This window comes from Protomyctophum parallelum, assembly GCF_964188405.1.
Source record: "Protomyctophum parallelum genome assembly, chromosome: 6".
NCBI classification, from domain to species: domain Eukaryota; kingdom Metazoa; phylum Chordata; class Actinopteri; order Myctophiformes; family Myctophidae; genus Protomyctophum; species Protomyctophum parallelum.
This window is the reverse complement of record NC_139701.1, coordinates 7,174,517-7,201,669: the sequence shown is the minus strand read 5'-3', so window position 1 is coordinate 7,201,669 and position 27,153 is coordinate 7,174,517. Positions and strand designations below refer to the sequence as shown.

The window sequence follows — 27,153 nt, the reverse complement described above, 5'->3', positions numbered from 1 at the left end:
TGCGCAAGCTTAAGGTAGCCTATAATGATGCTCTCAGGATTCTCCTGATGAAGCCTAGGGGTGGCAGTGCTAGTCAGCTATTCTGGTCTAACCACCTTCCAGGCTCTCTTGAGAAACCTCATGTACAGTTTTTTTTTTTTTTTTTAAGATATTTTTTTGCGGCTTACGCCTTTTATTGATTTTTGAAGGGACAGACAGTAGGCTGACAGGAAACGGGAGAGAGATGGGGGGATGACATGCAGTAAAGGCCGTGTCGGGTCCGGGAGTCGAACCCGCGGCACACTGCGACTGGATTACCAGTCCGGTGCCCAGACCGTTACGCTACGGCCTGGGCCCATGTACAGTTTTAAATGTAGACTTGATGGGTCACGTAATCACGTGATTAAGGTGTTGACCAATCCCAGGTTTAGCGCTGTGAGATACAGCTCTCTTATGTGGAAACACTGGTGGTGGTATGGGTGCCTTTTATAGTTTTTTAGATTTTTATGAACTCCTGTATTTATTGTTTTTAAATTGTTTGTATGTCTTCTTTTGGCTATGGCTGTCAATAAAGTTGACAGCCGTAGAACCAAATGGCCCCGTTAGGGTCCATTTGGTTCCAAACTATAATTTAGCTGGGGACCCCCTGGAACTCCCTCAAGGACCCCTGGGGATCCCCGGACCCCACTTTGGGATCCACCGGCATACATCACACCATAGTAATTTATTTTGCCAGTGACTTGAATAGGAATTGGCAGTGGAATTTATTTTACCACCATACACTCCGCTCAAAAATAGGCCTATAGTATGACTGATTTAGGCTACTGAAGCATCAGTGCAGTGAGCAGCATTACTGTTGTATGAATCCCTTTGTTGAATACAGGAAATCTGGGCACCATCTTTTTTTAGGGAAGACTCAAAAGACAAAGATGTTGGAAATATAGTGAGGGAAATATATTCCCCTCTGAAATGTAAGGGAGTGCATGGAGTATAAAGTAGGCTATAGCGTGCAATGGAAATAGCCTATTGTACGAGAAAAGTAACTTTTACACGAATACTAGAGTACATTTGTTACTTCCATCAATGTGTATACAAATCCAAACATGACATTAAATATAGTAGGTAAGTACAATATTATTTGCCTCCGAGATGTACGTAGTGGATATGTAACTAGGATAAACACAGATAAGGACATTTCATTTTAAACCACAAATGTTTTTTTTCCACTGTATCAAATAAGATGTTTTATTTTGTTCAAAATCTCTGCTAGAACCTGCAATACAAGGACTGGCTGAAAACATCCAGGATTAGCAGATGCTCAGAGCAATTTACAAAGTGGAAGATCAGAGTAAATGGCATTAACCCTAGTTGCTGGATACCTTTGGGACGAGACATCCAGAATGATCTTTTCATGTGACTATGACCTGTAATCGTGACATTATCTGCTCTGCGATTTCTTTGTGAATTAATCGTTTTTAGTCTTTAAATCAAAGTCAAAATATTTTTGCCTATATGTCAGATTAGATCAAAAGAAAAATCACAACAACGTTGCAGAAAAGTGCCAGAGAATTTCATTTTGCCTTCCATATGACACTAAAATATTAAATTGTGGGGAACCTAAATTATTTATTGTATATAACATTTGGAGTCTGTATACTCTGCAACAATTATGCAGTTTGACAAAACTATACACAAGACATTTAAGGAATTTCCCTTTACAACATTTCATTTAGGCTAGAAAGTTCACTGTAGCCAAATGCTAAACAGTGAAGAGAAATGTACAATTTGTATGCATAATGCATGCATAGCATTGCTCAGACTGCAGTTTGCAGTAGATGGCGACATTTCCTTATGTATTAGGATTTTTAGAGCACATGCAGGCAGATGGGTACAATGTTAAAGAGAACAGTCAGTTAATTATTAAACAAGTTAGGGCTTTTGTTATACTATGATCACCTGGGTTCATCCGAGTCAAGCAGGTTAATTAATTGCAGGTTACTGTCCAGGCAGATAGACCTTTATCCTGTCCAGCAGAGCAGCTGGCTCCTGTAGGAAAGTTGGGAGGCTGTTTATGTTGTAATATGCAGCCAGCCCAAGGGCCATGGCTGACAGAACCAAAGGAAGCATCAGAGAGCGCTTCGGCTCATGGAATTGATCAGTTGGTCTCGTCTTCAGGGGTTGAGCAACCCTCTCCCACTGAGTAAGGATGGCCTGACGGGCCCCAGCCCACTTTCCTGGCCCTCTTAGTCGGTACTGGTATGGGGTGCAAGGACCCACCAACATACTCAGGCCCAGCCTGGGATCCATCAGTAGCGACCCAAGAACATTGGGTCGTACCCCTAAGAGTTCTGCTAACCCATCCATGTAGGAGATGTAGTCAACCTGGATGGTGTGCCTGTTACTAGTGACGTACCTGAAATAAAGTTCAGAGGTAAACCTGGATTAGACATTGACATCTTTTCCATCCTAAGAAACTGAATTCAGTAAATCCACTCCATCTACCTTTTAGCCATGGCCTCCTGCTTGCATTTCACATCCTTAAGCATGGCAGCCACTGAAGGAAGCTTATTGCAGCCTGTGTGGTGAAGTCAGAATTTACAGAATGAACTTCCCCATTCCTCCTGAAGCATTTTTGAAGCATAGTAGCGTGATATAAAAGAGGTACATCATGCATCACCTTTAAAGACACGTGTGGCCAATCTGGCTTGCATCTCAGAGATGGGCATGATGGCTCCCAGCGGCTGTACCAGGCCAATAACAGCCAATGTGGGGCGATCCAACTCAGGGGGGAATACGTATTTGTACAGAGATGCCTTGTTTCCAGACACTGGGAGCACATGTGATTCCAGGAATGGAAAAGAGAAGCTGTAACCTGTGGCAAATACCTGCAAGACAGAAGGTACAGTAGAGTACATCGATGAACAGCAGTCACACAGGAGGCAATCTGAGAACCCATTGTCAAAAAATAAAGGAAAACAGTGCCCTCTTTTCCTTTGAAGAACAACAGTCTGTCTCGACAGACTACACGGAATTGGAAGGTTCCGGTTCAACCAACCACTCGTCAAAGTGTCCTTGAGAAAGACAACAGGTTGGACACACACACACACTTTGATGTTATTAGTTACACGTACCACCAAGTCAATGTCTTCCGCCACACTCCCATCCTCAAATTCCACAGTGGATCCCTGAATTTGGCGGATGTTGGGTTTCACCTGAACAGTTCCAGACAGAATGCGGTTGGGCAGCTCATCGTTCACCGTGGGATGCTGACTGAACACCCTGATATTTGTGTTAATAGATGAATAAATAAAGATACTGAAGTCTGATCACACATATTCTGAAAAACATGACTACATACTATATACTAAAGCACTTTGTTTTCATAAGCTTTGTTGTAGCTGTAATACATAACATATGCATACCTGTGTTTTGGCTTCAGGTTGTACAGACTGTGGCAGAATCTTTGGTTAAGTCTGTTCTCTACTATGCTGCAGAAAAAGCCAAAGGGGAGGAAATACTTCAAAACTTCTATCATCCTGTTGAACTGCAAATCTAAGGGATACCCGTCTTCTCCCACTCGGTTTAAAATCCAGGCACCCCGTCGAGTGCTCAGGTAAGTCTGGTAAAAAAAGATGAGAAGAGGGATCAACCAGAATCACAAAAAATACCTGATTGAATTGAATCAGGCTAAAATTACATTATTGTGTGCATGCCTGTGGAATCAAAGCATCGATTTTCTTTTACAAACCTGCTTGGTAACTCTGCTTAGCTCAACGGCAATGTCTCCTCCAGAATTTCCAATTCCAATCACCACAACCTTTGGTGACAGGTAACACAAAGTACAATTTACAATTAACGACTTATCGTAAGAAAGGTAAACATGAGATAATACATCAAATGCATAGATCGTAATCTAGAATCATAACCAAAAACGTATCATCAGTCTAAATAGTAAATAAATAGTCTATAGTATAGTATAGTAAATAAATCTAAATATAAAAAAATAATAATAAATCTATACATTCAAACTATACTACTATAGTATGCCAGGTCAACAGATGAACCTGGCATCTGTCTAAATAACATAATAATAATAATTTTAATTTTAATCTTTATGTAAGCCTGCAAGGTCATCAAGGCTAGGGCAAGTGCTACAGGCCAAGGTGGAGTCTGAAGAGGTGAGTCTGCAGATTACGGCAGAAAGTATGACATTAAGAAATAGAGCACACAAAACAACAGAAATCTAGGGGGGGAACAAAAACAAAACCTTTTTATTCCTCCATTCCTCTGCAGTCTTGTAGTCCCGACTGTGAAAGTACTTTCCTTTGAATGTGTCAATTCCTGAAAGATAAAAGCACAGTTGATATTTTAGTATTAGTGTTAGTAGTACATTGGTACACTAGCACTGCCCCTCTCCTTTTAAGCTTAACTTATACACAACAAAAATAGAAGATCTACAAGCCTGCAACATGTCATACTTCGAACCCCTTTTGGTGTTTTAAGCATTATGTTATACTTTAGCTATTGAAAGATCTACAAGCTCATAGCCAATTGGTATAAAATATCCAGTGGTATAAAAATCAGATATATAGTATAATATCGTTTTGCATATTTGTGACAAGCCTAAACATTCTCCCCTTCCTCCCCACACAGGAACAGTTTTGACGTGGGTTTAATAATTTAGGAAATATTCAAAATTTCCCACTTTACGCACATGATCGGTATCAACCGATCGTGAGAAAAACAATCGGTGATAGTTAAAACCTGATCGAAGCACCTCTAATTGCAACACATTGTAAGCACTAGTGTTGCATGCCAAAAATGACCAATTTACAAGCTTACGTAACTAAGTATAATTCAGGTTACAGAAAAGTTGATTATGTTAAAGGTGAGATTTCACATGTACACATGTATGTGTCACATAACAGCATTGTAGTCGTTCATGTGGTGAACTATAGGCCACAGTTGTAATAGAAAATCTAAGATAAGGTGAGGCCAATGGCACACCTACTAGTTTGAGCAGATTACATGTTTGTATTTAGGTTGTTAACTTGTGACCCACCCCATCCATTCCCTTTACTGTTAATATTCATTTCACATGGATCCAATGGTGTTTTGTAAACTGCCGAGTATGAAATATACAACAGTGTTGATGAAAATCTTACAAACAACAGTTTGTATGACAAATGGAAAGATACAAACTTTGGCCTTAAAACATTATACTTGCCCTCTATAACTAAAATTTAAAACACCTTAAATATTTTAATTCTTTCATAAATAGAGAATCTTTCACTCAATCGGAACTGCTCCTGTCGCAAGTTGATGTCATATGTCCATGTGTGGTCCAGCTCTATGGAATGTATGGAACGCTAATAGAAAGTATTTAAAATATTGCTTTGATGTTCAAAGCAATATTCCTTTTAACAAAACACTGTCTTAGTCTCCATTTTGAATGGTTTATATCAGTGTTTCACAAACAAACATTTTCATGGTTTGCGAGTAAATATGCCCTTTTTACGTAAAAATAAATAAATAATCTAACATTTCAGAAGAATTACATAAAGAAATAAAAATTTGTACAAGTTGCATCGCAGTGTATTGTGAGCTTGTAAATTGGCCATTTCATCTTAAAAGTTTTGGCTTAAGGTTATTAATTCCTAATGTTTTTTTTTCTAAGTTTGGGTCCCGGGGAGACACCAAAATGATCTTTTGGTCTCATGGGAACTGGTTCATATTGACAGGGAGTGATACCAGGGAAGTCTTGGAGAGGCATGTTGGGGTGACAGTGGTGTCCAATGCAGACCATCACAGCATCATATATGTGCTTCTCCTTCTTTCCATCATGGGTCTCTGTCTCCACATCCCACTGGCCTGAACAAGAGAAATCATGTCTCTGCTTCACCTGCACGACCTTGGTCTGACAACAGAGAGGCAGAATAAAGAACACTCAGACTTTGCTACTTATACAGTGATTCTCAACCGTATACATTTCAAGGTATGATATTGATATGCATAGTGGGACGTAGAATCCCATTTGAATAGCATTTTTATCTCTGGGAGTCCCATAAAAATGCTATCAAAATTGGGGTCCATTGACATTGAAGGGAAAGCTTACGTCATATGTAAACGAGCAAATCAGCCAACCAATCATAGGCAACAGGCATTCTGATTGGCCAGTATGAGATGATGCATGATGATGTATGATGATAAGAGCTGATAATTCTGCTAAATATGACGTAAATTAAACATCAAAACATTAAACGCGATTGACATTGAAGGGAAAACTTACGTCATATGTAAACGAGCAAATCGGCTAACCAATCACATGTTGGTGGGAGCGCTTGGCCAATAAGGGACCACCATATGTAGCAATGTCAAATGGCCGCTAACATAAATTGATGTACTCATTTCACACGGGTGTGATTTTTGATTGTTCATATAATATTGTGCCATTGGAACTGTCCTACAGTATTTCAAGGGCATACAATATCTCTGGTCAAACTTGTTACTGCAGGGTGTTCCTTGTGTGCTGCTGGCTGCTCACATTGAAGCGTATGTACTTGGTGAGCTGGAAGTGAGCCGCGTACATCCGGAAGTAGTCCATGATGAGGGAGTTGTGCATGTAGTTGGGGTAGTGTGCAGGGATCGGATAGTCACTGAAACACATCATCTCCTTGGAGGTGTTGATGATGACAGAGGGGTAGATGCTGGCCCTGTCCGCCTCTGGGTTCTCCTACAGTTAGGATATGAAGAGAGATCACTTCAACATAGATCAGTCAGTGCTTCTGAAAGTGCTTCTCTTTATCTTTAACTCTTTGGAGCCGGCCCGTGCACCTACATCCTTCTAGTTTGATACCCACCCCCCAAAAAATCAATGCAATGAGGGTCTGTGCCTCTGTGGCGAAGTTGAAGGATAGATTCTGATTGTTCAATCACTGAATTCAGTTTTAATAATAATAATCGATAATAATAATCAGTTTTAATAATGACTGCTGAACTCAATAACAGACCACTGTTTAATCAAAGGCTCAGAGCACCTGCTCATATCAATGTGCATATTGTATGGTATATCTAGCAGGGCAACAAGAAACGTAAGATAATGGGGGGCCTACCCATTAGTCCTTAAGTACCGTTGAAAATGATAATAAATTAATGATACATTATGTAAGTGGGTCAAGGTTCAAGAGACATTTTTACAATGCCATTGACCGGAACAGTGGTTCTCAAAGTGGAGTCCGGGGACCCCCAGGGGTCCTTGAAGGGGTTCTAGGGGGTCCCCAGCTAAAGTAGTTAATACAGCATCACAATAATTTGAATCACTTCATCCATATTTTATACATTGTACATCTGTATTTTTGATGTTTTTTTACATCTTGAAATTTACACGCGCGCACACGCACACGCACACACACACACACACACACACACACACACACACACACACACACACACACACACACACACACACACACACACACAGCTTTCTGTTAAGGACTTTGGGACCTGCTCATAAAAGGTGCTATAGAGGGAATGCGCATGCTTAAAGTGAATGGCACATCGAGTGGCAAATCAACATGCAAAGTGACTAACGTTGTTTAATGCAACCAGATTGGACTTTTCTGTTTGGATGCATGGGTTGTCAAGGCCAGAAAGTATTTTTTGCCACTCAGTAGGCATTCCTGCATAACTTCCGCGTTTGATGATGATGTCACGTGCATACCCTCCATACAAATAATTTATAAAGCTTTATTATTCTTACTACTACTAATGTTGTTGTGAGTGACTCACCTTAAACCTCCACAGACCACCAATGTCGTCACTGCTCTCGAAGCAGACAGGTTCCAGTCCCTCATCCAGACAGCTCTTGATGCAGGTCAGACCCGAGCTGCCGCCGCCGATGATTGCTACACGCCGGGACATGGTGCACCTTCGGGGGTTCAGTTCAGCCAAGGTGAGGTTGGTCGTACATTTAGAGCAGTGATGGAAGAGGTAAGTAAAAGTCGCAATATACCACAATATAAAAATACAAGTAAAAGGCCTGTGTTCAAAATGTTACTTGAGTAAAAGTACAAAAATATTGGCATCACACTGTACATAAAGGCGAAAAGTAAAAGTAGCCTACTAAAATGTTTTATAATATGATAATTTATATCTGAAAAGTAACTATAGTGAATATAGTCATTACGTTTTCAAATAATTATAGTGGATTTAAAGTACTATATGCCTCTGAGATGTTAGAAGTAAAAGTACTGAAATTTTAAAATACTCCAAAATCCTAAAATGCTTAGCCTACAAATGTAGCCTACTTAAAGGTCCACTTCACCACTTTTCAACCTATCTTCATATTATAATAGGTCCTCACTAATAATCATGAAAAAATGGTGCAATTATTTTCTACTCTGTCTGTGTCTCATAGGAGGGCTGTGGGCAGTTCAGAAACCTGTCCACCAGTGACATCAAAGCAAAGTAAAGCAAAGTTCTTTGTTTACCCAGGGAAGTGGACTAAGCTCGAGATGCTTGTTTACAGCCACACCCTGCTCATAGAACATTTCATGGTAGGGGTTCAATGCCTTGCTCGAGGGCACTTCAGCGGTGGTAATTTTAACGTGCCGGTCTGGGGATTCGAACTGGCGACCTTCCGGTATCAAGACCACTCTGCAAACCGTTCGAAAACCACTGCCACCATCGATGGGGAATACAAGCTAATAGAAACTGCAGGCTTTCTAGTCCTGAAAAGTTGCAATGCGAAAATGGAAGCCATCGTTCTCTCGATAATGAAAATCTAAACATTTTTGTAAAAAGAAATCTTGTTTAAAAAAAATCTGCCTGTCACTGGTGGACGGGTTTCTGAACTGCCCACAGCCCCCTATGAGACACAGACTGAGTAGGAAAAAATCGTGACATTTTATCATGATTATTAGTGAGGACCTATTACATGAAGATAGGTTGAAAAGTATGGTGAAGTGGTCCTTTAATTACGTAACAACAGTTTCCACCACTGCATTGGAGAGACATTCACAAATCAAACACTTCTGGTTTTGGACATATGCGTCTATACTATTTGTTTTGCAAATACAAACGATTAAGGGTCAAATGGACGGTCCATTTGACCCTTAATCGTTTGTATTTGCAAAACAAATTACGTATTAAGATCTCTGCAGAAGTCCATTGTAGAGTAGTAAGCACTATTAGCAGATGTTTACGAGAAAGCGCTACCAAAGTTCTAAACAGACTCACGCCGCGCGAACAACAACAACAGACACAGGAATTGCAAATATCGAGATTGATAACAAGCCTGCAGACATTTTGATCCGCAATGTATCTTTTCAAGCACATGGTGTCGCCCTATGTTTGGTTGTTTTCTTATAGAATAGAGTAGCCACAATATACAGTAGTCCGCTCGTCGCAAAGAAATGTAACTTACGCAAAAATATCTGTCTCGTAGCCTAATCAAGAACAGATACCAAAATGTGGTATCTGTTTATTTAATGCACATTTGACAGTGCTGCACCTTAGAGTATATATAACTCTATGTGCTGCACTAGCTAGGACTAGGTGACACTGAAATCGGACGACATATCATAGTTACTGTACCTACAGTAGGCCTACCTGTTTCAATCCGAAGAAAACAACAGTGATGAGTGTGATGGTGGGCGGGCGGAATGTAGGCTCGGCGCTACAGGAATATTAAAGGGAAAAGACTTGGGAGGCTGAACTTTATTGGCTCAGACGCAGTTTGTCGATCGCCAGTTAAGTTTAAACAGTTAGGGACACTGGGACAAATGTACAGTACAACACATCAGAGCAAACGCTGCAATTTGGGTCAATGTCCAAAACTCTACAAATCTGGGGACGCGAGGATGACGATGTCCTGCTTAACAGTGACATCTTGGGGCCGTACAAACAAATAACAGGAGTTGACCTAAAGTGCTTTTCACACCTGTGTGAACTGAGCGGTGCAACTATACATACATGTGTTGTAACTTGTTATAGTTACTTTACTGTGCTGTACTATGCTCTGTACTGTATTGTAGTGTACTGTGCTCTGTACTGTACTTTGATTATTGAACATCCAGAGTTCCAGACCCCCAGCAACGTGCCCAGAGCTCATACGGTAGTAGTGTACTCTGTGCCACTTCACTCTACTGGCCACTTTAGGTGTTGCAGCTGTCCGTGCTCGGACACAGAGACAATGCGTATAGGGAAACACATTGTTGCCTAATGGAGCGGCACCGCTCAAAAAGACCAATAGCCTAAATCATTATCAGACTTTTGTATTCATCTTTAGGGCCCCAAATCACACACATAGTGTCTATTTCAAACACAAAGTATTTTTGGATTGGGGACTCACATTTTGACGGCAGTAAAGCCTGTCTTAATTTCACCCCCCCCCCCTCCGTATTGAAGTATTGGACAGTATAGGCCTATTAAGATGTTGATGATATTGATTTTGTTTTCATCTTTAGGGCCCCAAATCACACCTTAGAAAGTGTTTTTTGACTGGGGAGTCATATTTTGATGGCAGTAACTGCCTGTCATAATTTCACCCCCCTCCCTATCTAATTATTGGACAGTATAAAGATTTTGATATTAATTTTGTATTAATATTTACGACCCCAAATAGAAATAACTACTGACTAGTGTCTAGTCTACTTCAAACACAGCGTGTTTTTAGATGGGAGTGTAATTATGACAGGAGCACCTGTCAGAATCACACTCCCCTCATATCTAGCTATTGGAAAGAGTTAAAAAAGAAAAATTAAAAAATAAATTCATTGTGTTTCCACCTTTAACTCCCCAAATAATACCCTAGAAAGCCAAAGTGCAGTAACATAAAAAAGGCTGATAATGGGTTTAAAAGTGTTTCAACTGGTCAGCAAATAAGTTATATTACACAAATTGTAAATATGTCCTTGAATAGTTTGTCCCGCCAAATCACAAAGGCTAATTTGACCTTTGTGATACACAAAAAGGCGGTGTGCCCGAAAACAAAGAACCAGTGTGGTTCTCAATCATTTTCATGTCATAGGACCACAATGGAAACAAGTCCCCAGGACTGTTTTGGGTTATCCTTTTATCCTTAATGCCTGACTGTACCATGTGCTGTTTACATTTCTGACTAATAATTAAGTATCAATCAATCAATCAATCCCAAGTAGTTAACCCAAGTGGTTCACAAGGTGATGGAGTACTACTATATAGTAGAGGGGAATCAGTGAGAAGGCCTCTGTAGCCACCATAGTAAGGCCAGTTACACTGATCAATCAATTAATCAATCAATCAATGACCTCCAAATTAATATGTATCTGGAAAATATGTCATGTAAATGACCCAACCCTCATACAAGCTTTGTGTTATAAAATGTTTTTATTCTAAAAAAATTTTTAGAGCTGATCTACAAGCTAATGGCTCAATGGTCCAGGTGTAGGAGAAAACCTTCGCACACCTAGAAATGAGGCGTATGCACAGGTGCGTAGGCCAGTGGACATCAATTAAAGCAATAAGGTACACCCGCACACTGTGTATTTGCTCGGTACATGAGTATTGTATTATTTAATGAAGCAACGTTTTGGTCCCTCCAGAACTTCCTCAGGCATGTCGATGCCTGACCTTGAGTCTCCCCCCTGATAAATGGCCATTATAAGGCTATGTATTTTGGCCCGGACAACTAGGCTCAATGTAGCCTGACAGTGCATTGCCTGTTCAAGTCCCGATCCCGATGACATTTTCTGTACATCGATACCAAAGCATTTAAAGCCACCTTTAAATCATTGCACAGCCTTTGGTTCCGCCAAAACAACATTGTACCCCTCTTGGAAGAGAGCCCAGAAAGTTGTTTACCTTTCCTGCGTTTTAGCAGCAGCAATCAGATAGTATAGTATAGTATAGTAGGTCATCATATACCCCTCAGGCTACCAGCGTATAAAAAGGAAAATAAATCCTCTCCTCGTGAACATGCACTGAATTACCATTTTAGTGCATAAGCTACACTGAAAAGAGAACAGGCAATTCAAGTTTTATAACATTAAAATTACCCCTATTGTAGAGAGGATAAAGGTGACAAAATGGAAAAACATTAATATGCTTGACAACTGCCATTAGTGTGTGTCATGATGTTGGACATTGTTGGTTGATGCAATTTTGTAACAACTATAGGCCTATAGCATGTTATGTTCCAAAGAAGTATTTTCAAAACAATTTACATATATTTCCCCCCCCCCCACATCCCCATGGCAGCACAAATACAAACAAAATCTTATCACAAAATGATTTGACAATAAATACAGAACAAAAATAATGATGACAAAACGAAAAATAAAACGAAAATAAAACATAACAATCATCCTTAAGTAAATGTTTAGACTCAGGGGGGTCCCTGCTAGGGATATTTCTATGTATAGGGGAGACGATGAGTTTCATCCTGGCATTTGCCAAGACACCAAGGCAGAACTGCCAGTCAAAGTGAAGACTGGTCAATCACGCATCCTCGCCGGCCGGACATGCATGCTTGCAGACACTCTTTAGGTAATAAAGTCAAAGACGTGGGCTGCCATAAGTCAAAGACGGTTGCCATGTTATTTGTGTCCAATGTGGCCACTGATACCCCAAACTGCATAGTGCTGATTTAAGGTCAAGCCACTCCACCAAACACTGGAAGGCCCACTGTGTGGGAGAAGAAATACACATTCTGGTAGTTTCTCAGAATGTAAAAAAAGTAAAAAACATCTCAAGTCTAAATCAGTCTTTATACAGTATATTGTGCCTGTACTTCCTATCTATAAGTCTGTTTGATATATCCTCTGCTGTACTTATATTAAAGTAGGCTTAGGCAACATTAAAATAAGTATTAAATGCTCTATATTGTGATAGTAATCATTGCTTAGATTGTTCTAAGTTGGTCTGTCTTCCCGTCCCTCCAGCTGTTCAGTAAACAGAAAATGTATTCTCATTTTGGAATACCAAATGTATCTAATCAGGAGAGAGAACTCATCATACAGGATAGAAAAGGGAAATTGGAAGTGATGACACCAGAAAGTGAGCAGACAAAAGTTAAAACTGGATCTGGAACATTAAAACTGAAGCTGATACTAGGGTATTCTCTCCTGATTGGCTGAAATTGGCAACCCATCTGAAAATATATTTTCTGTTTATTAAAGAGCTGGAGAGACAGGAAAACACTCTGTAGCAATGATTAGTGCTTTAACATTAAATGTTAATGCAAATACTACTTAAAGATGTTAAGATGTCCGTTAACTGAGCAGTTGCCATAGTAACCTCATCATGGCATGTAGATGATCCTGTCAAGCAGGGACAAAAGCTGACAAAAGTTCAATAACGCTGCTAACATGCTGGGCCGTTCCATTCTGCACACTTCCTGTGGGAACTGTATTCATATCCCCTTTAAATTACCACACCATCCGACTAAACATAATTAATCATCCAAATTGTTTATTTGTAAGACGCACAACAATATTTAAAAGTACATAGACGAAAGGCCAATCAGAATGGCATTAGATTATCAAGCAAGAAAATATACCAACCCTTAATTTTATACTTGTTAAAAATCTATTTAGTCATAATGTTGCAGAGCTGTTCCATGCCATAATGCCTTTACAGAACCATGCAGCTTATTAGAGCTTGTAGAGCAAACAGCACAGCAGCGCTAACCCCGCCACAGCCAGCATCATGCTCAGTCTAGAAGAGCGCCTGGCTTCTGGTTCTGGTATCACTCTGGTCTTGAAAGGCTGGACCACGCGCTCCCATTGAGTGAGGATGGCCCGACGGGCCCCGGACCATTGGCCCGGCCCGGTCAGACGGTACTGGTAGGGGGTACAGGGCCCCGTGAACACCTGTAGTCCCAGCCTGGGGTCCTTTATCAATAGCCAAAGAATGTCGGGTAGAGCCCCTATTTTCACTGCCAGAGAGTCCATGTAATAGATGTAGTCCACCTGCAGGGGGTTACGGTCAGAGCAGTTAAATCTGTAGGAAAAGAACACACACACACACACACACACACACACACACACACACACACACACACACACACACACACACACACACACACACACACACACACACACACACACACACACACACACACACACACACACACACACACACACATACTGCAATGTAGAAATTATACACAAAGAAGTGCTATTGTAGAGGGATCCAAAATCTTTTGAAAATAGCCGATCTAAGCTCATAATGCGTCACGGCGATGCGACACATTGTGAGCTTGTAGATCGGCTATTTCCAAATGGCAGAAATATATATAGGGCTAAAGTGGTTAGTGTGTTTTGTAATACTAATAATCAAACAAACAAAGTAAGTAAGTAAAAAAATCTAATTTGTACTTAAAGTACAGTACTTCATGAGTACATGTACTTGCATGGTTACTTTACACCACTGATAACAGTTAATACCTCGGCCTCCAACCATGTACCCTAAACGGGTTTATGATTAAATCCCAGTAATGACCTCATGTTCTCTTCACTGGCCTGTCTTCTTCTCCTTCTCTCTTTTTTTAACTACGGTATTTTTCTTCTGGCAACACTGTTCTGCAGTGCAGTGGTATTTCGACAATTTAAAGGTATTAGTAGTAGGTGTGCGACAGTTGATTGAACTAATACATTTAAACGATTATACTTTTTGTGTTTTTTATAGTTTCATAATATTTGGGGCAGGTGAAAAGTTGAAAAAGCCAAACATGTCAAACATATAGCAAAGAGAGCCAATCTACAAGCTCACTTCGCAACGTGTTCTAATCTTCGCTATTTTCGCATGACACCATTGGACTATGGTGAACGGTGCATTTATACAGCCTTTATCCAAGGCGCTTTTACATAGATTTCACCCATTCACATACCGATGGCGGGGGAAACCATGCAAGGCACCAACCTGCTCATCAGGGGTTCAGCGTCTTTCTCAAGGACACTTCGACACAAACTCTGGGGGAGCCCGGGATCAAACTGGGGACCTTCCGGTACCCAAGCAGACGCTCTACCCCTGAGCCACTGCCGCCCAATGAAGCATAAAATAAAACTTAAGTGGTTATTCGATCAAAAACACGCTTCTAGACCATTCAATTAATCAAAAGGTAGTTATTAGAGAAAAAAATCTAAGAAAGTAATCTGTAGTTTCTTAGTATACCAATACGTGCCAAGATTACACATTATGGCCTACCTCTGATTCATGATTTCTGTGTCCTTCTCAATATGTTGTAGCATAGTTTCCTCTGCGGGCAGTGTCAACAAACCTTGGGGAAAATAAATACAATTATACTGTTACAACTCATTACAGTACCTTACAATGAACAGACAAAGGTTATGATTAAGCTTGAGCCAAAGCCAGGGTAAGGACAACATCCACCATATACTGTGTGTGTGTGTGTGTGTGTGTGTGTGTGTGTGTGTGTGTGTGTGTGTGTGTGTGTGTGTGTGTGTGTGTGTGTGTGTGTGTGTGTGTGTGTGTGTGTGTGTGTGTGTATGTGTGTGTGTGTGTGTGTGTGTGTGTGTGTGTGTGTGTGTGTGTGTGTGTGTGTGACCTTTAAATACTCTGGTGACCCAGCGAGCCTGCATCTCGGCCAGAGGGTTTATGGCACCGAGGGCATGGATGAAGCCCACCACGGCCAGTGTAGGGTGAGACAGCCCTGGAGGGAACACGTGCTGGTAGAGACGCAGCCGGTGACCGCTCTTAGCTTGCAGGGCAGAAGGCAGGAATGGGAAACTGTAGTCGTAGCCTGTAGCGAACACCACGGCGTCCACCTTTAGGACACAAATAAATAGACTACAACTATGAAGGACTTTGGAATGCAAGCCAAGGCCTTTAGGACAGCTTTATTAGTTGAGCCCAATCTGCGCTGTACCGTACGTGCAGTGAAACTCAACCGTTGAAATTTCCATACAGATGAAAGAATGCATAATATATTGTTGATGTCGGGCAGAAACCTCTTATGTTTTTTTAATTGTGTTTTTTCGTAGATGAATGGCCTACTACTTGATCACACTGCAGCGTAACACGAAAGCATCAAAAGTAGAAGCTCTGCAAGCTCGACGCGTGACACGTCTTGAGCTTGTAGATCTGCGATTATCTGATGTATTCTTTAAACGTAACTGACTTTGAACCTAGATCCAGGAGCAAATAAAATGTCCATAATGTGGAAAAAGCATCATGGGACTGAGTGAAAACAAATATAATATTGCCATATGGCAGTACATTCAGTGTTAAAAAAACTAAAGCTATGACGACTAAATCTAAGACTAAAATGTTAGGGACTATAGTGGAGAAGAGATCCAGTAGAACTAAAATACAGGTAATTTTGCTTGGTTGCGAACTAGCGCACGGCTCGGGTGTTGCATTCTAAAAAATATAGCAGATCTACAAGCTAGATCGGCTATTTGTAGCATGCAACCAAGTGTAAAATCAGCCATTACAACGCATTCAAGGCCCGACAAAATACATTTTGAACACACACCTCATTTACAACACTTCCATCGACCATGACCACACTGGAACCATGGAACTGCTTCACATTGGCCTTTATCTGAACGCGACCTGAGATGATCCTGCCTGGCAGATCATCGTTCACAACTGGGATTTGTGCAGAAATCCTGCAAAGACAACAATAAAGAACAATACTTAAAGACGTTTTTCAAGCCAAGGACACCTTAGCTGAGAGAGAGAGAGAGAGAGAGATGAAGCAGGGACACCCCAAAAGTAGCCTACATACTACAATTGACACTGGGTGAAAAAAATGGGTTATAAAAATTGTGGGATAATTATTTTTAGAAAAAAAACAGGAAAAAACATAATTGTATAAAATTGTGTTGCAGATTTAACCTTTTCAGATTTCATAGATAGACTTACATCATCAGTGGTGTAAATTATTCTTTGTTGTTTATTTATTTGTTTACATGTTATGTTTTCTACTAATATGTTGGATATTAACCTAAATACTATATAAGGTGTTTGCTGTAGTGTTTGCTTTTCTTTCCCTCTGCACCGAACCTCTTTGTCGAAAATAGTAAATACCCATGAACTCTATGAGGCGTTGTGACCGTGATCTTGTAGATCTGCTATTTTTGGCTAAAGTTCCCCTCAGAATGAGGATGCTAGGGTTCAAGTGGTTAATGTAAAACAATAATCCTATAACTTTTTGCGAGCAGTACTGTATATGCATATATCACTGGCAGAGTTTCCCCACTAGAGCGTACTGTGGTTCAACTATGCACACCTCTATGGTTGTCTTGTTTCTGTATATCTTTCTGTGATTTGATTTCAATAAGGTTTCATTCCAAATCAAATCAAATTGTGTTTTATTACTATTATAAAATGATGACTAATCTTTAGCCCAGTGCAGCTTATGTTGGTTTTAAATGGAGTTCAACTATCAATCATTTAGCCTAGAACCCCCATAAGCACCCATAGCAGGATGTCATGTTGACAACCAGAGAAGCAAAGGGTGACAATTTAAACCATTACGACTTGAGGTCGATTATACAAATGCCAATCTTAATCAGACCAGTAGTTCTCACACTTAAGTATATATATTTTTTTAATGTTCAAAAACAGCAGATGTACTAGCTCGCAGTGAGCTTGTATATCTGCCATCTTTGAATAGCTAACCAACAGATGCTTTTCCCGTTTTAAATTAGAAAAGATCTTCGCAAGGATGTGTTGGCTACCCTGGGCCCGCCAATCGGAATGGAATATATATGACCCCCCCCCCCCCTTATAGAATATTCAAAATAAATGTGCTTGACTGTTTCATAACAAATGGTTGTATAACGGACATATATTCACATATTAGGAACCTTCTTCCCTTATTCTTTACCCATGTTTAGGCTTCAGGCCGTAGAGTCTATGGTCAAATCCTTGGTTCAGTTTCTTCTCCAGCATCTTGGCACTCCATGATGGGAGGAGTCTATATCTCATACTATCCAATCGGGATGTCCCCACCAGGTCACCTGGGAGCCCACACTCCCCTACACGGCCGACGACCCACGCCCCGCTCCTGGTACTGAGGTACACCTGTATGTTAAGATCAACGCAGAGGGGTTAACAGTAACACCCAGTAACACTTTGTGCATATCAATTTAATGCTGTTTGAAATCTTTAGCTATAAAGTTGCTCTCCACTGAAAAAAGAAAAAATAATAAGTTCCAGTTGTATACACTGACAAGACAAGAGTTACATGGACCTCAAACATCTTAAAAAGGTCCCACCAACGTCTCTAATTACTTTGGAGGCTGAGGCAGGCTGGCCTCAATATACCTCAGTGCTGGAGACGTTGTATACAGGTGTGTGGTGGAGACTACAGTATTACTCTCACATTCTCCAACACCACCTGGTATGGGATCTGCTCTGCTGCGGACATAAGAAGGCTCTGCAGAGGGTGGTGAAAAACGCCCAGAAGATCACCAACAGTAGTTTCCCTTCCATCGAGGACATCTACACCAGCAGGTGCAGGCACTGCGGCCTGCATTATGGAGGTCCCCACTCACCTAGCCCAGGAAGCCAGAACTGGACGGCTCAAATGCAACTTCTACCCAGGGGACTGTTAGACTGCTGTATTCTTCAGTCCCAATAAAATGCACTTTAGCCGTTTTAAGAATTTATGCTTATTCTTTTGTTTTTGAGGGGCGCTAGCCCCTCCTATGCCCCGCATCTTGTGTTTGTGTGTACCCCATAGCGATGATTTGATTGGCTGAGCATGGATTGTGAGGATAAAAAGTGAGGACGTCAAAAGTGATTGGCCAGAATGTGATTATGTATGATGATAAAAGTACCCGTCACTTCACACAAGTGTGATTTGTTTCACTAATGTGGGGAAATTATGTTAAACAACGTGTTAATTATAACATATAGAGGGTTTAGGGACAATTTTGTTTGCGTTTGAAACTTCAGAACAACCCAGAGAAGTAGATTGTGTACCTTATCAGCAACTCGACTGATATCCACAGCAATGTCTCCTCCAGAATTTCCAATCCCAATCACCATCACCGTTTTCCCTTCCAGACCCTCAGCATGACGATATTCCCAACTATGGAAATATCTGCCTTTGAAGCTCTCAATACCTGAAGCAGGGAATCATCAAAAGAACCATGTTACTCGCCACAATATTACCAGCCAATGAAATCCTCTCATTTACAAAATTGGTTGAAGTTGTGCTATTGAGGAAAACTTGAAAACAGCCACTATACAAAACGTTTACATGTTTGGGGAGAAAGTGGTTAGTTTAAGGTTCAAGGTGTTTATTGTCAATGCATAAAAGTAAATCACCTGAATATACATTTGGAAGTTTTATACTTATCTGCTGTCAGGCAGAAACCAGATATGTCCAAAATATAAACTTTTCATGAAAAACAAATACTGCCTCATCAAAGTTGGTATGGTGACATTATACATTGTCAGATATTTGTATATTATTAGCATTACTTTACCCAAATAGCTCAACTGGAGTTAGTTTGACATTAATGTGGATATTAATGGTCATTCTAATCAGTGGTGGAAAGAAAATCTGATCTGAAAAGTTTAGGTAGTTTGACCGACAGTTTTGAGGATCCAGTTGAGGTTTTAAGCCAATTCATAATCCAGTTTTCGGTGATGAGGTGGCCATTTCTTCACCTAGATCTGGACTATGATGAATACTTTTCATTGGTTCAATATTTATCAAACCCACACACAGTTGATGTTGAACCAATTAGTTAGCTGGTTTCTGCCCAACAGCGATGTTATGCTTAATAGTAGGTAGGTATACATCATACATGCGATACCGACGGTATGTATACCTGGGAAGTCACTGAGCGGTAGGTGAGGCTTGGTGAAGTGTCCAGTGCAGCTTATGACTGCATCGAAGACGTGAGTCTCTATCTGCTCATCTTCTCCCTCTGTCTCCACCTCCCACTGACCGCTCACTGAGAAGTCTGGACTCTGCCTCACACTGACCACAGTTGTCTAACGCACGTACACACACACACACACACACACACACACACACACACACACACACACACACACACACACACACCCTCACACACACACACACACACACACACACACACACACACACACACACAACACACACACACACACACACACACACACACACGTGATGTGACTTCTGAGGTTTCTGTCTTGTCTACCTGTCCCTTTCATCACTGCTGAGTGTAAGTCGCTCTGGATTAAGAGCGTCTGCTAAATGCCTAAATTGTAAATTGTAAATTGAGTGCTGACTATTGACTAAAACAAACCAAAAACTATATACTTTTACTGTATATGATTGATTGAATAGCCTACTACTTTTAATAGTCAAAAATCACACTTGTGTGACGTGTGAGGGGCACCTCACAGCGTACTCTAAACAAACATTAAAAGTCCATAGACTTGGCTGCCACATGACATGGGATATAGCGCCCCTCAAGAATGAAAACAGCATGTGTTACAGTCAGAAAGGATTATACAAAAATGTCCTTGGGAGTAAATCGTATTCTTTATGAACGTATCCATTTATTACTCAGCGTGTGAACAAATGTAACATTTAAGTTATATTAACGCTGAAGGCCCCTCCAGGGCCAAAGGATGACCTGCACTGGACCGACCTTGAAGCGTACGTGCTGCAGCAGGTCGAAGGCCTCTGCGTAGCGACGCAGGTAGAGCATCACGTCAGAGTGGTGCATGTTGTTGGGGAGGTGAGCCGGAGGGGGGAAGTCACTGAAGGACGACATCTCTTTGGAACTGTTGATCACCACAGCGTGGTAGATGCTGGCCCTGCCAGGCTCCGGATGCTCCTGCAGACAGGCATACAGAATCACTTTATTTATGCTTAGTTATTATTCATTATCGAGTGTCTGTCCGTTTATCTGTGTCATGCGGTGACGTTTTGACGGAGGATTTGTTGATGTGAATTCTCCCATTCTGAGTCTTATTTATTTGTTGGTATATTAAATAAATAATTCTGCATTCTATTGCATTGAACACATTCTCCGGTGCCTTTTTAAGCCTCCTGACATTTTTTTTTTTTTTTTTTTAAGATATTTTTTTGCGGCTTACGCCTTTTATTGATTTTTGAAGGGACAGACAGTAGGCTGACAGGAAACGGGAGAGAGATGGGGGGATGACATGCAGTAAAGGCCGTGTCGGGTCCGGGAGTCGAACCCGCGGCACACTGCGACTGGATTACCAGTCCGGTGCCCAGACCGTTACGCTACGGCCTGGGCCTTCCTGACATTTCTTTCCAGTATGAAACAACATGCTGGCCTTAATTACTGTTAAACATATCATAGAAAATGGTTTATTTTTAATGTTTATACAGTATTACACTAGTACTGTTCAGGTCAATTTGATCTTGCAGTGACGGTGGAGCCTAAAAGCGGTCAAAAAAATATGTCTTTCTTTGCAGTTATAAGCTATATACTACTTCCTCCCAATTTATTTCATTATAATCACACGTGCACGTGCATTGTTGTGCACACTCACACTCTCAGAGAGGCAGGCACACACACACACACACACACACACACACACACACACACACACACACACACACACACACACACACACACACACACACACACACTTTTGCTGTTCCTGCAGTAACCAGACAGGGTATTAACAGCTTAGGCATTTTTGTTCTTGGACATAATGTTCTGTCCCTACGAGTAACTTGTAAGAGATAGATAAATGAGTAGCTGAAGTCAAAGACTAAATGCACACACACACACACACACACACACACACACACACACACACACCTTTGTTGTTTCAGTTAAAAAAATAAACTGTTTTAACCTGAAACCTGTGCGTGTGAAAACAGGATAGTTAAATAGTACCATAAAGACAACTGTTACTCCCATCAGGAGTCAGGAACATTTCCCAGCAAGCTCAAAGTGTTGAATATGTGTACATTCATAGTACTGTACATCATGTTTGCATGAGTAATCCAGCAATTAAAATACATTTGATAACATCAAGCATAATAACAGTGAGCCCAATATACCGTAATGCATCTGGCTGCGTCAATGGGGTTAGAGTCATCTATGGTGTCCAATAGAGCTTTGACATTGCTAATAAATCTGTATGAATACATGTGCATGTATTGCATGTGCATATACAGTAGTTTCTCAGGCCGGACAGGGCCCCGGAGACTGCTGTCTGCTGGCATACTGTGCTGTATCAGGGAGAATGTGCTGTGCTGCCGGGCTGAGGTCCAACCAGGATGACCAGGCTCCATCGATCACCATGATGAATTTAAGACTGCCCATTATTACTATACTTCACTTTCTGGCTTCCCCAAGGAATAGAGGCATTCAATACTCATTGTGCTGCTCTCAGGACTTATAGACTGGACATTCACACACGGCTACTGTAGCTTGGAAAGTGATACGCTGTTCAAAACAAATGTTATCATCCTTGTTGTGTAAGGAAATACAAATTATTCCAATTTAGCTCCAGAAATATCAGTAGAATCACAATGAAAGTTGATAAAGGGCTGTAATTACCGATAAAAGCCTTGTGACCTTTCTGTTGCTGCAATTTCCACCCAGATAGTTATTGTATAACATTTATTCGTTAACATATTGTCGCTGTTGGGTATAGGGGTATTTGTTTTTAAATATATAAATCTGTGCTAGGACACCCTTACCAGACGTAAGTCGTGTGTGTGTGTGATTTCCCAACCGTTTTTTTTTATGTAAAATTATCCATATTCCTTAGGAAGTTTGCTTTCATTCGCTGTATCGTACCTGATTCTATTGTTATTCAGTCAAACAATACCAGCGAAATCGTAAGGTTGTGCTGGACAATTACGCATGGATGGATGGAGCCTACTTCCAACACTTACATAACCACAAAAAGCAGACATAAAAGCCTATCATGCACATCATGGCTGTCGACAGCTTGTAGATCTGTTCTTTTGAGGCACAAAGGAGACAGCAGTGCAATAGGAATAATGATTTAACCCAAATGTGACAAAGTCATCTCATGTCTATGGTGCCTGCATGCAGAAATAAAATGGTTCAACATGAGTATATTGGCTGAGTTTCCCAAACACATATGGTGTAAGACTTGACGAGTGCTGCACATGCTCAGATGCCCTCTGAGGACTGAGGCCTATACCATACCAGGCCTCAGGCCTGAGGCCTACCATTGCGTGGCACATCTATGCACGAAATGTCTATGTTCACAGGCTTCTGTGAACAGAAGCCTTGAGGGCATCTGAGCATGTGCAGCATTATACAAGTCTTACACCATATGCGTTTGGGAAACCCAGCCAGTCATTATTTGTACATCATTGTGTGTGGGGAAAAGAGAGACCTAGGGATTTGGCTGTGGAGACCCCTGGCCGTAATGCTATAGCACTCGCATAGCTTAATTAGTGGGGGATCAGCTGACTTTTAAAGGGAATGGCACCCGCCACACTGATTGGGTTGATGGAGGTGGCGTGTGACTAGTTCAGGGCCGTTTTACACTCCACCATGGCGGAGAGCGCAGATTACCGCAGCCATAATAGCAAAATGACATTGGTCACACCTCCGTCTCTTAAATTATGTAATAAAACATGGCGGAGAATATGACGTTCTTAATGGAACAGTCCAGTTAATGGAGTCCTCACCTTGAACCTCCAGAGTCCTCCGATGTCATTGCTGCTCTCGAAGCAGGTGGGCTCCAGACCCTCATCCAGACAGGCCTTGATGCTTGTCAGACCAGAGGGCCCTGATCCTATCACTGCCACCTTACGCACCATGTTAGAGACGGAAGGGCAGAGCACACATGCAATGTCTTTTTGTGAGAATGGCATTGAGTTGCAGTGTGAACTGTGTGACGTGAATTTGCTGCCGGATCCACTTTTATTCACCAACAAAGAGGAGGAGGAGTCAGTTCTCCTAACGTCCAATTTCAGTAGAGCAGTGAAATAATAGTTACAGCTGATTCTATAACCAAGACTGAAATCCCGCCTACCAGATACGAATAATAACAAAGCTTTATTTATATAGCACCTTTCAAAACACCTTTCAAAACATGGAACAAAGGCTGCCTCCGTTGGTGAAACACAATCAAAACATATCAGACCGGATGGTCCTGTACAACAGATGAGTATATATTCTAGGCTAATGTACAGTAACTGCATTATATAACTTTACAGAAAAGACAATAAAGAAAAACATTTAAAGATGGAATCAGAAACAAGAGGAAAAGAAACACAAAACACAAGAGTTTGGCACAGTAATGGATATAGTTTTAAATGTCCAGGTTTCTGAGAAGTGTATATACTAAATACTAGACATTGTACCTTTACGTTTAATCTTTATAGGGTATAGGCCTATATAATGACGTTACATTGGTTCTAAATTTGAACTTGTCCAAAACGCTCTCAACCTCAGATCAAATGATTGGTTACGCTACGTCGTGCCCCCAACAAAATCTGAGTCTGGGAAAAAAAAGCATTGCTTATTTCGGACCCTGGTCTTGGAATGACCTACTGTCCAGACTCAAACTGGCTGCTGTGATTCCCCTAGTGAGCTTTAAAAGGATTGCCATGGGCACACTTCCCATACACTGCTCCTGCTTTGACATATAGCAAATGTCTGCTTGCTTTTTAGTCTACTAGCAATTTCCATTGCTCAGTTTTTATTTATTAGTCCTTATTGGTCACGTTCCTGTTCCCCCTTTGAGCTTCTTCGGTAGTGGGTACTGTATTTATGAGCATTGTATGTCTGTCCTGTTTTTTGTACTGTTTTTTGTTACTGGCAGAGCTGGGTCACTTATTTTGCCTCTTGTCTTGGCCAGTTCACACTTGTAAAGGAGACTTCAGTCTCAATGTGGTTTTTTACTGGTTAAATAAAGGTTTTTAAAAAAGACATAATTCAAGACCAACTCAAATATATTACATATGAACGAAAGAAAGGAGTGAAACAGTTGTTGGAGAGGTAGACAAGAGAGCTATAGCTGTCACCTCTAAACTCCCTATTCCAAAGCACAGAAAGTGGAATGTTTTGACAAGACCTCTGGGGTGAATTGGCTACACCTTTCCAATTTGTTTAAACAAGGATTTTTAGGACAATGCAGCCGTTAGGCTGTATAAGCATACCTGACAGGGAATACATATAGTGCTGTGTTACTGTATAATCAGTCCATGCACAGTACATCTTAGTCTGTGTACTTGAACTGCCTGAACTGTAGCATACTTTATGGATAGGCTATACGAGAGGCATCTCAGCTGAGCCTACGAGAGGCATATCAGCACCAGCAAGGTCAGCCTTGCTGCATTAGTCATCATCATGTCACGTTTCTATGTCTCATATGATATCTTGTTGTCACGTCATTATGATCCAGCACTATATGTTCCTGTTTGTGTAATAAACTTTGTGAACCTTTAGCGTGATACTGTCTCGTGTCGCGTTATTGTTCTCCCGGGCCCGCCGCCACAGTTGCCGTACCGAAGTATCAGGGGTTTTCAATTGATTATAAACCAGGGACCACCACCCTGACTGAGAATCAACCTGGGGACCACCGTTGTGTTGGGAGGGAGGATATGGGTGTTAACCTTCCATATTAAAATCATGTTACTATAGAGGGTATGCATGTGACATCATCATCAAACCCGGAAGTTATGCAGGAATGCCTACTGAGTGGCAAAAAATACTTTCTGGCCTCGACAGCCCATACATCCAAACAGAAAAGTCCTATCTGATTGCATTAAACAACATTAAACAATGTTAAACTCACTTTGCATGTTGCTTTGCCACTCGATGTGCCATTCACTTTAAGCTTGCGCATACCCTCTATAGTAACTTACTGTATGTATGAGCGAGCAGACACATGCAATTAATTATGGGCACATTTCCTTATAATGGTGACTCAACCAGGCAATCCGGTAAAGTTTCTCTTGAGATTCTATCTCCCTTTTCTGTGGAAGACTTCCCAGTAACTGACAACATCGACGCGTCATCATATGTCACCACGTAATTTACTGCATTGTTTTTCAACTTGTGGTCAATAAAATAATCTTCACTTTCCTACATTACTAAATGCATGGTCAGGGACCACATGCAATACCTTCACGGACCACCAGTGATCCACGGACCACCTGTTGAAAATATGTTCTATATAATCAAAAACAAGGAGGTAAACAGGGAAAAAACAAACAGTGAGGGGTGGGGGATGATTCCGATTTTACGGGGGCCAGTTTCGAATTGCAGCCGTCCGTATAGGTTCCCTTTGAGACCTCACTGGTGACATCTAACAGATGCCTCTCGTATGTATAAAGTACATGCACGCTGTACTATCACATATCAAGACAACCATGTCGAAGCACAAACAAACTTAGACCTCGCCCTAAAGGGCGACATCGTGCTGGAACGAATGAATTGGCACACACCCTGTTAGTGAGGGTTAAAGCAAAGGACTGTATAATGGGTAATGTCTATACTGGCTGGCTGGTCTGGCTTCTCCACTTCACCCAGGAGTGTCGGTTAGAACACAACATAGGACAGACAACCTCTCTCATTTAAGTGGTTTACTTAGTCTTGACTGAGCACAGTACAGTACAACGACACGGTCGTTTATGTGTGGTGTCTGCAATGATACAGAAATAATAATTACAGTAAACAATATCATCAAAGGCATTATGCTTACACACTGGACATGAATGACTGTATATAGGCTACACATTAATAATGAAATAAAACATATCAACATGATGATGCTTATCAACAAGCAATATGTATACAACATGAATTATTATCAGAATGAAGTATGAATTAGGCCTAGTGCCCATTGTTCAATTACACACAACCCAAACGGTGGAACATAAATATAGGGCAGGCCTACATTATGGCATAAACATCACAAGTTCACAGTCTCAAACAGTGTAAATATAAACAGTGCTGCAATGCACTCATATTGAATTAACCTAGGGCTGGTGGGGGAAAGTAGACCCTTCAAGCAGTTACCATTACTTTCAGAGTGTGTCGCCGAGCTGTGCGCATGCAAGGTCACTCAGTGGCTGAGAGATTGCTATATATTGGCAGGCCAGAGAGGGACACGTCAGAATTCTCCGGGACAGAGTAACTCTCTGGCCTGCGCTTCGCGGGGCCCCCAAATCTGTGGACTGATATGATCGAATCCGAATTCGTGATGTAACAGGTCGTATTTGCTTTCATATATGTCTTT

At 41.1% G+C, this 27,153-nt stretch overlaps 1 protein-coding gene across 1 annotated transcript; it reads right to left on the bottom strand.

Annotated features, from left to right (window-relative positions):
- Window positions 1–1,225: 1,225 nt before the first annotated feature.
- LOC310860888 (uncharacterized protein) lies at window positions 1,226–23,725 on the bottom strand (the record flags this gene model as incomplete). Its single annotated transcript, XM_083768076.1, has 19 exons — window positions 1,226–2,392; window positions 2,482–2,554; window positions 2,657–2,864; window positions 3,111–3,258; window positions 3,402–3,598; window positions 3,728–3,796; window positions 4,247–4,320; window positions 5,731–5,896; window positions 6,524–6,712; window positions 7,768–7,906; window positions 13,636–13,959; window positions 15,166–15,238; window positions 15,527–15,746; window positions 16,457–16,592; window positions 17,816–18,012; window positions 18,916–19,058; window positions 19,773–19,938; window positions 20,583–20,771; window positions 23,594–23,725. 19 exons carry the CDS (start codon window positions 23,723–23,725, stop codon window positions 1,975–1,977), a joined length of 3,261 nt encoding a protein of 1,086 aa, XP_083624202.1. The 3' UTR covers window positions 1,226–1,974.
- Between the last annotated feature and the right edge of the window lie 3,428 nt (window positions 23,726–27,153).